Source organism: Sinocyclocheilus grahami, unplaced genomic scaffold (genome assembly GCF_001515645.1).
Source record: "Sinocyclocheilus grahami isolate Dianchi unplaced genomic scaffold, SAMN03320097.WGS_v1.1 scaffold910.1, whole genome shotgun sequence".
Classification (NCBI taxonomy): Eukaryota; Metazoa; Chordata; class Actinopteri; order Cypriniformes; family Cyprinidae; genus Sinocyclocheilus; species Sinocyclocheilus grahami.
Window position 1 is genome coordinate 274,171 of NW_015506089.1, and position 14,615 is coordinate 288,785.

Genomic DNA, 14,615 nt, shown 5'->3' on the forward strand with positions numbered 1-14,615 from the left:
AATGTCCACTTCGCAGGGCACTTACAGTCAAATATAACAAACGTATGAAGCAATAAGAGAAACACACAAAATGTGCAGAGCAGGGGTACGCGAGGACTGGAAATGAGAACCGCTGTTCTAGACATGCCAAAAATTTGAGGCTACAGCACAGCAGCTCTTCTTGGTTTTCTCTGATTCACTAACTCTGCAGCCGCTCTTCTTCTTCGTCGTCTCGTCTGATGCGCTCACTCAACCAAGCGTTCTAACCACGACCTCGCCCCTCCCCACCCCCCAACCATTCACATTTCTGTAGGCGGGAATTATTTGTAATGAAATTCTAATGAGCCGCTTTGTGATATCATAAAGCCCGGAAAACAAACGCTGTAGTCTAAACGAGTCGTTTGCTGTAGTTCTTGAAAAGGGATTTTTTAAAAACTAAATATCTCCCTTTGGAGTGGACTTTGAGATTTGTAACTTTCTAGATCTTTTTTATGCCCAAACATGCACACTACACACTGACTAAAATTAAAAAAGTGAAAAAGCATAATAGGACCCCCTTTAAGCATTATGGACACACTTTCAATGTGTGCTTTTACTATTTCTACTATTATGTCTTATCACACAGACTTCTGTTGTAACTGCATGACTGTTAATGTAATTTCTGCATGCTTTCAAAAAAGGTACATATCGTACAAAAACACAGGGTTTTTTTAATCTAGTGAAGTAGATTCAGCTTCAGAAGGAGCCGAAGACACAATCATTATTCTTCCACAGCAATAACATCTTCAGTCGTCTTCTACGTGACAACAGAGACACAAACGGACGACAGCGATGAACTACAAATGACAGAACAACACCGAGAAGAGAGAACGGTGCTAAGAAACAGACACACCGTAGGCCTAAACGGGTGAAAAATCTGTATTTTTTCAGTCCTGAGATGGATTAACCTGAAGGAAAACTAAGCCAAAAAGCAGTATGACAAAAATCTTCAAAAGCTTCATATCCAAAAAGAGTCATTTTACATCATAACACACATAATATTTTTATTTATTATTTTTTATAAATTTAAAAAATACATTTATATTTTAAAAACATTCTATTATATATTTACACGCATAATATATATATATATATGTTTGAAAGTTGAAGCGATGTAATGAAGCAGACCGCAAGCTTAAAAGCTAGAATTTGAACTGGAAATACTCTTGAACACGCAGTGGAAAACTCTGGTCCCCAGCAGAGCGTTTGGCTGGGAGCGGAGCCGAGCGCATGCAGAGGTCACGTTCACCCGTGTCTGCTTACTGGAATCTGATGCAAAGCAACGCAAAATAACAAACATGGAGCTTTGTGCAACAAGCAAAAGAAACAAACTGCTCCTTTAGAGACTAAACAACTGGTGAATCGTTTGCTTTACCTGACCTTGATCCTGCACTTTAACAGTGCGTAACCACTGCTGTAGCTTTCCATGCACTAGATAAATCTTCTGCAATCGCATGAATATAATTTTGATTAAATAGGAATCACAGTGTTGCATCTCAAAGAGTTTTGCAAATGTGAAAAATTCTTGCATTCTGAATTTTTTATATATATATATATATATATATATATATATATATATATATATATATATATATATATATATACACACACAAAAATATAGCCTAATACTCACAGAAGCTGAAAGAGGCTCCAGAAAACGTCAATGGAGCGACTAGAACTAGGATCACAAATTAAAACCAGACATTTTAATGCATTTTCTCCTTAGTAATATTACAGCACATAATCACAGTGGTGTTTATTATTGAATTATGCCACAAGTACACTTATGGGCACATACTTATGGGTACGTTCACACAGGACGCATTCCTGCATTCAAAACAGCCAAATGGAGCGCATTAGCATGGAGTAAAACACACAGAGTCCGAAAGGGTTACAAGGAAAACATGGAAATATTAGGGAAATTTTGATTTGGGGTTTTCCAGGCATGGAAACAGTCATGGAAATTACTATAGTGAAAAAATACAAAATTGTTATGTTGTTCAAAGAAGCCTCTTCTGCTCACCAATGCTGCATTTATTTGATTGAAAATACAGTAAAAAGAGTAATATTGTAAAATATTATTACAACTTAAAATAACTTTATGAGAAAATATAATTTATTTCTGTGATGTGCAGCTGAATTTTCAGCATCATTCCTCCAGTCTTCAGTGTCACATGATCTTCAGAAATCAGTATAATATGCTGATTTGCTGCTCAAGAAACATTTCAGATTATCATCAATGCTGAAAACAGTTGTGTTGCTTTATATGTTTGTGGAAACTATGTTTTTTTTCAGGATTATTTAAGGAATAGAAAGTTCAAAAGAACAGCATTTACGTGAAATAGAAATCTTTTTTAACATTGTAAATGTCTTTACGGTCACTTTTGATTAATTTAACGTGTCCTTGATTAATAAAAGTATTCATTTATTCAAAAGAAAAACAAATTCATGCCAACCCCAAACCTTTGAATGGCAGTGTATTTTTACAGTTATACTCTTGCTTGCAAGCCAAATTGGATCATAAATTGGTCTACACTAGTGAATTGGTCTGATTTTGCATTACTCAAAAATCCATTTCCAGTAACTATGAACAAGGTCATGGAAAATCATGCCAAATTTGAACTACATTTAGCTTGATACAGCAACTTCAAAAAGAAAGAAATACACACACAAAAAATATAGCGCATGCGTGCAAAGAAAATATTGCATGTGTAGCACACGTACCAAAAAAAATGCATAAGGACTTAATGTGTCCTGTGCAAATAGTTAGTGGTCAGACAGTTGGTGGTTGACCAATTTTAAAGGGACAGTTCACCCAAAAATCATGTGCAGTGAATGGGTGCCGTCAGAATGAGAGTGCAAACAGCTGATAAAAACATCACAATAATCCACTGCTCCGGCTGTGAGTTCACTACTGTGTGTGTGTGTGTGTGTGTGTGCACACTTGAATGGGTTAAATGCAGAGCACAAATTCTGAGTATAGGTCACCATACTTGTCCAAACGTCACGTCACTTCACTTTCAATAATCCACGCCACTCCAGTCCATCAATTAACAGCTTGTGATGCCAAAAGCTGCGTGTTTGTAAGAAACAAATCCATCAAGACATTTTTAACTTCAAACCATTGCTTCCAGCTAAAATACGAGCCTATAATCCATAATAACGCTTCTGCCAGTGAAAAAGTTCATCTCTTGTTGTCTCTCAAATCAAAATCCACAAACACATTTGTTTAGAACCGTTTTGGACTTTTCTGGCTTCTAAACGATCTGTGCTGATTTCTCTCCTGATTCAGACAAGACCAGTTTTTCACTGGAGGAAGCGTTATTATTAATTATGGACTTAAAAGCTGAATGTTTGTATAAAACAAATCCATCAATAAGGCATTTTTGTCTTCTTAAGAAGTTAATTTGAATGGACTGGAGTGGTGTGGATTGTGATGTTTTTATCAGCTGTTTGGACTCATTCTGACGGCACCCATTCACTGCAGAGCATCCATTGCTGATCAAGTGATGTAATGCTACATTTCTCCAAATCTGATGAAGAAACAAACTCATCTACATCTTGAATGACCTGAGGGTGAGGACATTCAGGAAAATTGATTTTTGCCTGAACTATTCCTTTAATAAACAATGCTGATTGAACTCTTATTTAACACAGAATTTACTAAATATTGACAAATTTTCTAAATGGCCGTGTTCCAGCTCATTCATCAACCTGTGCAATACATCAGTCATCACAGTTACTGTGGCAACCGAATCTAGCCTATATGTAACCAAGCACTAATCGCATCAAGTTGAGTTTGCCCATATTAAGAAAGGCAAATCTCAGAGGCGCAGGCTCAAACAGAAGAACAGCTGCTGTAATCATGACTCTCGTTTAGCGGCCACTCTCCATCCCTTGTTTCAATAGCCAGAAGCTAATTGCACTCTCCTGCCCCCTCACCAGCAGCTCCGAGGCCCGCGGCGTCCTCCTCCGCTCCGAGAAGTGGAACAGGATCTTGGCTTTCCTGAGAGGAAGCGCTCATCAAAGCGCATGGCTCCTCTCTCTCGCTCTCAGCCTCGGGCCGAGCTCTGCCAAGCTGCTCCTTGTAACTCTATGCATCTCGCAGAGCAGTGAACGCCCATTCAGCATGTCCCAACAGGGGATAAACCCTCCAGTCAGCACCCCGCGACAAAAGCAGGGAGGCACCGATGAATGAGAGGCCATAGACTCGACAAGCTAGTCTTTCTGGGGAAGCTCAAAAAACTCATTTCAGCGGGTGCCATGAGTGCAGCTACAGCCAACTAGAAAAGATTATACACGCGTATCATAGAGAAAAAGACCAGATTTAGCTAAATAAAGAGTTTTTCGCATCGATATACCATATGGATAACAAGCACCACATTTGGCTCAAGCATACTGCAATAATGAATAATGATACTGAAATCAATGCTGCAATGCAATGCAAAAAAAGAAAATCATTATGGTACTAAAAAGACTTCATTTTCTTTATGCAAAATATATTCTTTAATCAATAAACATTGATTTATGCATGATTGATGCAAAATAAGCATTGATAGTAAAATGACTGGCACAATGCAAAAAGGACCAACAATATGGTTCATTTTCTTAATAAAAATAAAAAAGTGATATGCAAAATAAGCACTGATATTAAAATTAATGCTACAAAGCAAAACATCATAATGGTCCTAAAAAAAGGATTTATTTTCTTTATGCAAAACATTTTGATATTATATTCGCAAAATAAGCATTGATTTGTTTGATTCATGCATAAGCATTGATTTATGATTGATTTATGTGAAATAAGCACTGATATTAAAATTAATGACACAATGCAAAAGAAACAATGATACCAAAAATGGCCTTTATTTTTATTTTTACACAAAATGTTGATCTTATGCAAAAAAAAAGCAATCATAATCATAATGGGCTTAAAACATGCTTTATTTTCTTTATTCAAAATATGGTATTATAATAAGCATTGATTTATGCAAAATAAGCATCAATTTGTTTGATTTATGCAAAAAGCACTGATATTAAAAATTAACACCTAGGCAAAACCATAATGGTCCTGAAGCAGGGTTCATTTTATGCAAAATATTTTGATAATATTTATGCAAAATAAGCATTGATTTGCATTTGATTTATGCAAAATAGCTACTCATTTATGTTTGATTTATTAAGCACTGAAATTAAAATTAAGGCACATTAAACATCAAATGGTGCATTGATGCAAAACATCATAATGGTCCAAAAACAGGGTTTGTTTTCTTAATGAAAAATATGCTGATATTATTAATGCAAAATAAGCATTGATTTATGTTTGATTCAGGCTAAATAAGCAGTGATATTAAAATTAACCCCACACGGTGAAACGTTATAATAGGCTTAATTTTCTTAATTATCAATCAGTCTTAAATTTTGCATTGAAATGTTTTCTTGAGATCCATTCTTGAGTATTCACAAATTTCCAAATGGCTACAATGATGCTTCCTAAAACTAGTTTTGACATCATGTGTGTTTCAAAACCAGTTTTAATAGACTAGTTAGATCTGGTTTCAGATTAGCTCATTCTTGAAAGTCACACAAGAGAAACGAACACTGATTGGTCGCTTCACATGTCAATCAAACCACCCGATCCAGTCCTAGCAGGCGATTCTGAGCCTAAATAAACTGCAACTTGGATCAGTGAAACTCTAAGGTCAATATTTGACTTCGTTCACATCAAGCGTACTCACTGTTGATAGTTCCGATGGTTGAAGGAGAACATATGTAAAGTCAGTCCTTGTTTTTGAGTCCTTCAAGCCTAAAGCACACAGCGCTGAACACCTGCTGAATGCAAATTCAATAATATTGGCCGAACAGATTAACTTTGCTTGACAAATGAGCAAAACTACCATACTTCAGCATGCACTGTTTGCCAAGACTGCTAACACGATCAGAGTTCACATTTCAAAAAGTAATTGACATTATTTCCATCTGTAGTTTCTCCCAAAAGGTAAGAAAGCGATGGCTTTTGAGAACCATAGCAGTCGAGAAATGATTCTCCAGGAGAGCTGATCTTCGTCTGCTGGATTATTAATATTTAATGGAGCTGTTTATGATGATTAGGTCAGACATGAATATGCATGGCTCCGACAGGAGGCGGCGCAGAGGGAAGCCAGAGGCATCTGTGAGGCAAACGCTGTGTAAAAACAGCACAACCTAAATAGTTAATTCAGCATGTGGCTTTAATAGCAACACTGCAAACCCTTCATGAATCACTGAAATCGCATGCAAGTAGGTCAGCGCAGGTTAATACACATCAACATTCAAACAGGCACATTCAACATGCAATTAACTTCAAATCACGATCCGGATGATTCTTCATTATTTTGAATTTTAAAAATGGTTTATTTTCATAAAATGCCTTGGGTCTCCGAAACAGTTTGCCTTATTTGCTGATTCTCAACTCCTTCCTGACTTAAGTAACACCCACTTGTTGACCATCCAATCAATTCCTGATGCAAAAAATTAAGCCCTGCACTAAATAGGTCTTTGAATATCTGTTTTTACTCATGTCAGATCACAAAAGTTAAATGTGCTGTAAAATATGATTTCTCCTGAGTTATTGGAGTGCGTTTCACAAGAAATTACCATTTCAGTTTTTCTACTTAATTTCATGTTTAATTCAATGTTACATTTACTACCAATTTCTGAGTAAAAATAGTTTCTACACAAAATATTTTTCACTGCGAGTTGCGAACAACATTTCAGCCATAGTTTAGGCAAAAATAGCATTGATGGTAAAATTAACACTACAATGCAAAACATCATAATGGTCCTAAAATACACTTCATTGCAAAATATGTTGATATTATTTATGCAACATAAGCATTGATTTATGATCGAGTAATGCAAAATCAGTGTTGATATTAAAAGTTAACGCCACAATGCAAAACATCTAAAACGGGTACCATTTTCTTTATGCAAAATACATACTGATTTATGTTTGATTTATGCAAAATTAGTATTGATCTTAAAATTAATTCTAGAGTGCAGAACATCATAATGGTCCTAAATAGGCCCTATTTTTGTAATGCAAAATATGTTGATATTACTTATGCAAAATATGCATTGATTTAGACTTGATTTATGCAAAATAAGCATTTATGTTTGATAGTAAAATTAACGTCACAATGCAAAACACTTTAATAGTGAATTTTTTTAACAGGATTTTTTTCAGTGTGGGTTGCGAACAACGTTTGAAGTTGACATCAAATTATTCAAATATTTGTTCTGTTGTCGATTACTTGATTTTCCTTTTATTTTCCACTCCTCCCCACAGCAAGGTAAGAAACCCAGTCTAGCAGTGGCTTTCTAAACCCCCTGCGGCTCTGGAACCCGTCCAGCGCTTCTGACACTGTGAAATATGATATCACAATAGAAAATTCAAAGCAGAATTTCAGCTATAGATAGCCATAAAAAGACATTTCGATACGCTCACTGCACACTGGGAATGTACTGTGTTTCTACAGCTACTCATTTCACAAAGTCTGACTTCAGTAAGTTAGAGAAATCAATGATGTCAGCCAGCTGGACCTTAGTCTTGAACTACAGTGAAACCATATGGAACTGAATAAACGGCACTCTCACATCTATGAGAAAATCACCCGAAATGAGAACTTTAACAGCACTAAAGCACAATGCTCAAAACAAAAAGAAGCAAAAGCAGCACTAAAGCTCATGTTTCAGTAATAACCAAAGCGTGTTGGGTATGCATTTTCAGCTTTCTCGTGCCCATGTGAGAGCGAAACTCATTCTGATGCAAGAGCTTTCAGCAGCACAGAAAAAAACAGCTCTAACGATCATCCGTTCAGCTGAAGACAGCAAACCTTCAGCGGCACAGTCAATGCCTGCATTACACATATCAAAGCAAGCAGACCAAAGGTGGCTTTTATCTGGATTCAACCCAGCAGCAGTCACACAAACACACCCTGATCAGTGTCAGTTAGGAAAGTGACACAGCAGTCATTATCTGCTCATGCAGACTCTATGGATTCTAGCTTATGGTAAGGAACCAAACGTATGGGGCAAGTTGTCACATGTGTTTTATACGCAACTTTCTTTGTTGACAAGTGGTTTGAAATTGTTTTGCATTTCATAATCATTTCACTCTTTCAGTCTTCCTTCAAAGCCTATAATATGCAAGAACAAGAGTGTGACAACATGCCCCGCTGCAGGGGTCAGTGTGTTCAAATCTATTTTTCCTGTGCAGTAACAGTAGTAGCTTTTTTGTAGCCAAGACAGTTCACGCAGACTGATGTTCGCCGGAGTAAAAGTGTGACAACTAGCCCCGACTCCATAATAACTTTAGCTTAAAAGCACTGGCATCTTCATATCAGTTCACCTCAATTTCAAGGCAATTTAGTACCAATTCATCATTCAGCAAACACTTATCTCAAGTGACGCTTATTACAGGCACAATCCCACTGGAGTAACTCATCTTACAGGTTTCAAATCTACAGCCTTTTAGCCTACACAACTGCAAGCCTATTTCTGAAATATGAGGGGGGGAAATCATCTAAATCAGTTACTAAGTCATAATTATGGGATAAAAAGTCAGAATTATGACAAGTGAAAATTATTAAACATCATAAAAAGTCGAAATTCGGAAATTAAAAGTCACTATGATATGAAAAGTGTAATTTCTTGTCAATTACATCATAATTTTGACATTTATTCCATAATTATGACATTGTACATCACCATTCTAACTTATATTAAAATAATGTTTTATCTAATAATTTTTAATTTTGTCATAATTCCAACTTGCTCTCAGCATTATGGCTTAGCATGTCATAATTCATAACATTTTGTCATAATTCCAACTTTTTATCTCATAATGATAACGTTTTATCTAATCATTTTCACTTGTCATAATTCTGACTTGCTAATCCATAATTACGAGCTAGTATGCCCAATTATAACAGTATGTCGAAATTTCAATTTTATCTCATAATTATGGATTAGTATGTCATAACTTTGACTTTTTATGCCATAATCATGATTTAGTATGTCAATTTATAAAAAATTCTGACTTTTTATTTCATACTAATAGATGACTTACTATGTGATAATTCCTAGCTTTTTCCTCTAATAATTATGGCATGTCATACTTTCGACTTCTGATCTCATAGTTATCACATATCATTGTTTTGCCTTTTTATGTCATAATTTCTAACCTTTAATATCAGAACTCCGATTTAAAATGTTTTATCTAACATATTTTTTACTTTTGTGATCATTTCGACTTTTTCTCTCACAATTATGACACAGTATGTCATGGTTTCGACGTTTATCCCATACATATGACATGGCATGCCATAAATAACCAAGCTAATGTGGCAGAAATGGGCTTCCATAGACATCAGATCATCTCACCTCTTTAACTTTCTCCCTCCGCTGAAGCGTCTCGGAATCCGGTGGAGTTCCCTGGTTCCTCCCCAAAGCTGGTTTGAGCAGACACGATTTAAACGCCTCATAGCTGTAAGCGCTGCCGCGTTCCCCGTTGTGAGCGGCCGAGGTGACCCGCTCGTCTCTGGCCGCCGGTTCCTGCGCCCTCGCCGGACTCCACTCCTCCTGCGCTCTACTCCCAACAGATCTCTCCACGGTTCTCGCTCCATGGGTGACCGAGGGCTTGCGGCTCACTTTGAGCTTGACATTCGCCCCCTCGCCCCCTTTTAAAGCCACCCGCTGATGCTCTGGATCCCCTGGCACCTTTTTGGAAAGCTCATTGTCGTGGCCCACTGTCACCGCGGGATTCTCGTTCTTGGAGAGGAAGATGCGCTTGAGGCGCACGGTGTCGGGGAGAAAGAAAAGTGCCCCGAAGCACAGAGTAACCAACCCCGACAGGAACAGCAGAAACACGAATTTCTGAGACAGGCGAAGCCCCATGCCCGATGCTGAAACACCGGGTAACTTTCGGAGCACCATTTAAACTCTCCACTTACGCGTGACGCAGGACGATACACACTTAAACCTGGTTAGAAAGCGCAAGCGACGCGGCTGCCGTGCTAACTGAACTCTCTCCTGGTCAAAGTGCCTAAATCTTCCTGAATCGATCGATTTAAGAGACCACAGGTGGCGTCAACACATTTGCGCACAACAACAGCGTCATTGCGCGCTCACCGCTTCAAAACCAGCTTCCTTTAGTTTCAGAGCAGTCACGCAACATCTCATCTGGGAGACCGAAATGAGACTAAGGTCTTAAATGCCAGAGTGTGTTAAGCACAGCCAAAACAATCTACACGCTGTTAATGCCCACCTAGGACACGAAATTGAAACTATATGGACTTAAACGTTCTCTATCAAGTTAAAGCAGCATTTAAGTAGCATATAATAATATGCACAGCCAAAAGACATTACATTAATGAATACTAAAACGTCTCAAAAGCAAGCAAAGTGCCAGCAAACACACTGCTTTCTGAAAATGGCAATGATGCTCAACTGGTATTATGCGTTTATGAGCATAAATGCACTTTTAAAAAGTTACAGCAGCATTTGTGAAATCTATATTAGTATGCACAGCCAACATGTGTCAATAATTCATATTAAACACCTTACTAGACAAGCAAATGCCTGCAAACACACTGAAGATGATGATGACGCTTTATGAACTTAAAGCAGCATTAAAGTGTCCAATAATGTCATGCATGTGTCACACATCAAATCACAATCCATGCTACGTCCCTACAATCATACAGATTTCTGAAGATGATGCGCAACTAGAAGACTAAACTGAAGCTTCCTGAACTGAAAGCGTCACATTCGTGCATATTAAAATGCCATCAACGTGGTTACACACAACTGCTTTCTAATGCTGCTGCTGCTGAAGACTCATGGCCAAACAGAGCAACACTGAAGTTCAGTGAATGAAATAAGACACATCTCAGCCAAAAACTGCAACATCATGGGTTATTTCACAACATCTATGCGCGTTTGGCACGGTGCACACCACTCCAGCACACAAGAGCTGCAAAAATACATCCAGAGATCAAATCAAGAGTGTCAGCGAAGCGACGAGACGCCGGATTTCGGTCCAAGTGTTTGTTAAAAACTGTTGGGTTCCTATGTTTACGCGCCGTGCATGCCCAAAACTCTCCTGTGCTCCGAAAGTCTACGTCCAATGCGTGAAGAAGGATATGTGCGCTCGTAAAACGTGATCGGCAGATGGATGGATCATTCCTCGGAAATGTGACCTAATGAAAACACGCTGTATCTTCCCGTTACTGCGCGCTCTCTTCCGCGCTCGCCTGGTTTATCGCCAGAGAAGAACGGAAGAAAATAAACGCCGATCGCCGCGGGATAGTCTCGTGGTGTAAACGCCTTGATATGAAGGCGTTATGATCCGCAAACAGAAGGAGAAACAGAGCTCTGTGACTCCACGACTATCCTGGGCGGTCTGCTGGAGACGCCTTTGATCAGCAGCAGCGGTGAGCGAGTCATTAACGCGCGCAAGAGCGAGCCGACACATCCACCGTGTGGCGGGTTGGGGTAGTAAACTTGGAGAACGTGGGTTCTACTCCATTAAATAAGATGCATTTGAATTTGCAAGTGGTAAGTTTTAGCATTGTATATGGTTCGGAAGACCGATTCATTTGAACCCGAATCGGCGTTCGATAAACCGATTTAAAAACCGATACACAAAAAGCTTTCCCAGAAGATTTGGTTTTCGTTGCAAACTTGCCGTTTAATCATTATGTTTATGTTATGATGTTAGATAGGTTGCATAGGAAATTTAGTTTAGGCTATCGTCCAATTTATTGCTATATTCGGTTTTATCTGTATTCAAAAACTTTTAAAATACCAAAGTTGTAAATAAAACGTTTTACGTAAAAAAAAAAAAAAGTGAAAATTAAAAATTTAACTAGGGTGTCTATCGTGGTGAATGTCGCCATAAGATGCTTAAACGTGAAAAACTATTTCAGCAAATTGTTAAATTTAGCGATTTCTGAGCGAAATTGTTTATACACATGTTTTTTCTTACATAATAATTAGTGCTGTCAAAAGATTAATCGCGATTAATCGTATGTAAAATAAAAGTTTTTGTTTGCATAATATATGTGTGTGTACGGTGTATATTTATGATGTATACTGTATATAAATACACACACATGCATGTATATATTTAAGAAAAATGTTGTTTATATATTAAATATATTTATTATATAAATTATATGAATATAAATAGACATGTAAATATTTTCAAAATATATACTGTATGTATGTGTATTTATATATACATAATAAATATACACAGAACACACATATTATGCAAACAAAAACGTTTATTTTGTATGCGATTAATCGTTTGACAGCACTAATAATAATGTTAATTATTAATACCGGTTATAGTAGTAATGTTAACGATGTTGATTTACTCTCGTAGCTATGTGCAATAGGCTATCCGTTCGACCGATTCACTAAAAAGATTCGTTTAAAAGAATGGTACCTTTCTTGATTTTCCTTGGCTGTCAACAAGAATTAGGCCTATACGCATGCGCAGTACCATCTTTGCAGCGACTCCCACCACAATAGACGCCATATTTAATATTTCACATAAACAGTCTGTCCAATGGGTCGTACTTTGGCATTATTGTGAAAAAAAAAAATGCTGGCATTATTGTCGCGTCATCTGAATAATTGACACTCTATAATTGACACTCAATAATTGAAAATATACCCGTGTGAAACATTTTCTAGTGACAAACGGCTCTGCACACACACATTTAGCACTCAAAGCCTTGTTTTTTCTGCAAAACATTAAATCTAGCCCGACTAGATGGCTAAACAGATGCAAGACACTCATAATTCAGTATGCACACACGCAATTCAATATGCAAATCAACTCAAAATGATTTCAACCATTTTGCTCAAGAAAGTAATGCATAATACCTGCAGTTCTCAATCCTTCCCATTCATCTCAGTGGATGTTTCTTGGCTGGTGCAGAACATACTCAATCTGCCATCGTTGCTCATGTGCTCAGGTTGTTTTGAGTCAATCACCTGAACATTTCCATGTTACAAATCACTACAGGCCACAATTAAGTATAGGTCTTTGATAACTGTTGGCATATTTGATCAAAACACACAAGTCATTTTGAATGGTTGGCAATTGGACTAAAGAAAAAAGGCTTTTTCTAAATGCAGCCAATGGGCTTTACAAACCAACCAAGCCAAAGTTTTTGCTAACTTCCCTTCAAAATCCCGCCCTTCAAAGTCATATCAGCCAATCAGATGACAGTGAAACTCAGATTGGTTAAATCAGCACTGTCTGCTTTATATGACATCTTCATCAAACTATAATCTTAAAAGTAAATAAAACAAAGTTTCCAAAGTCTAATCCATTGCATTGCTTATTGTGAGAAGGGCCTGTACAATGTTTAATCACTCCTCTGCCGCTTTGTCTAGATTTACCTCAGTTTAGCTAAGCCAAACGATTCACAAATTTAAAGCAACACCAAATCAAGGCAGCGATCAATGCAGAAATTCAACAGATTTTCCAATCAAACCAGACAGAGACAGAGAGCAGTTTTCCTGCAACAAAACAAGACGAATGGTCCCGATTAATCAGGTGTTGTTCATTAAGAAAAAACAACCAACCATGGCAGAAATGAAGTTTGTTAAGGAAAGGTCAAGAGAAAAAGTATAGTGCAACCGGCAGCAGAAAATGTCCATTCGCTGCTGATTGTTCGGGTCTCACGGGGCGGCTGTTTACAGGCCATTGCTAATGGGAAATGTAAGCTTATTTCCAGCACAGGATGTTTAATTCAGACGAATAGGAGATTCAGAGAACAGACAATGTGGAAACGACCTGCTCTACAAAACCTCACCACAATAAAATGATATTTTGGAGACAGTAGATCCTCACTTTCATATGCACAAGTCACATGAGTGTTTGGTAGACATGGAAAAAATAACGTAAATAACACTGCATATGATTCATCCTCCTAATAAAAAAAAAAAAAAGACGTTTAAAAGAATAGTTCTTCCAAAAATGAAAATGTGCTAAAAAAATTTTTTTTTAAAAAAGTTCTCTGGTGAGCCGTGCAAGATTAGGATGAGTTTGTTTCTTCATCAGATTTGGAGAAATGTAGCACTGCATCACTTGGATGCTCTGCAGTGAATGGGTGCCGTCAGAATGAGAGTCCAAACAGCTGATAAAAACATCACAATAATCCACAAGTAATCCACAGCACTCCAGTCCATCAGTTAACATCTGGAGAAGACAAAAGCTGAAACAAAATCCATCAAGATGTTTTTCATTTCAAACCGTTGCTTTCAGCTAAAATACAACTCCATAATCCATAATAATGCTTCCTCCAGTGAAAAAGTCATCTGGTCTGAATCAGGAGAGGAATCTGCACAGATTAAATACAAAGACAAAACAGTCTAAAGCAGCTCTAAACAAATATATGGCTGGATTTTGATGTGAGAGTTGTTTTCACGGGAGGAAGCGTTATTATGGACTCGTATTTTGTCTAGAAGCAACGGTTTGAAGTTTAAAACGTCTTAATGCTGGATTTGTTTCAGCTTTTGTCTTCTCCAGATGTTAA

General features: G+C 37.5%; 1 protein-coding gene across 2 annotated transcripts in view; it reads right to left on the bottom strand.

Annotated features, from left to right (window-relative positions):
* The window catches only part of LOC107564091 (mannosyl-oligosaccharide 1,2-alpha-mannosidase IA), a 243,987-nt gene extending 232,526 nt beyond the window's left edge, over positions 1-11,461 (bottom strand). For both annotated transcript variants that reach the window (XM_016249086.1, XM_016249085.1), the window contains exon 1: positions 9,442-11,461. In XM_016249086.1, the coding sequence (XP_016104572.1) occupies positions 9,442-9,993 (552 nt within the window). In that variant the 5' untranslated portion in view covers positions 9,994-11,461. The remainder of the gene's footprint in view (positions 1-9,441) is intronic.
* Between the last annotated feature and the right edge of the window lie 3,154 nt (positions 11,462-14,615).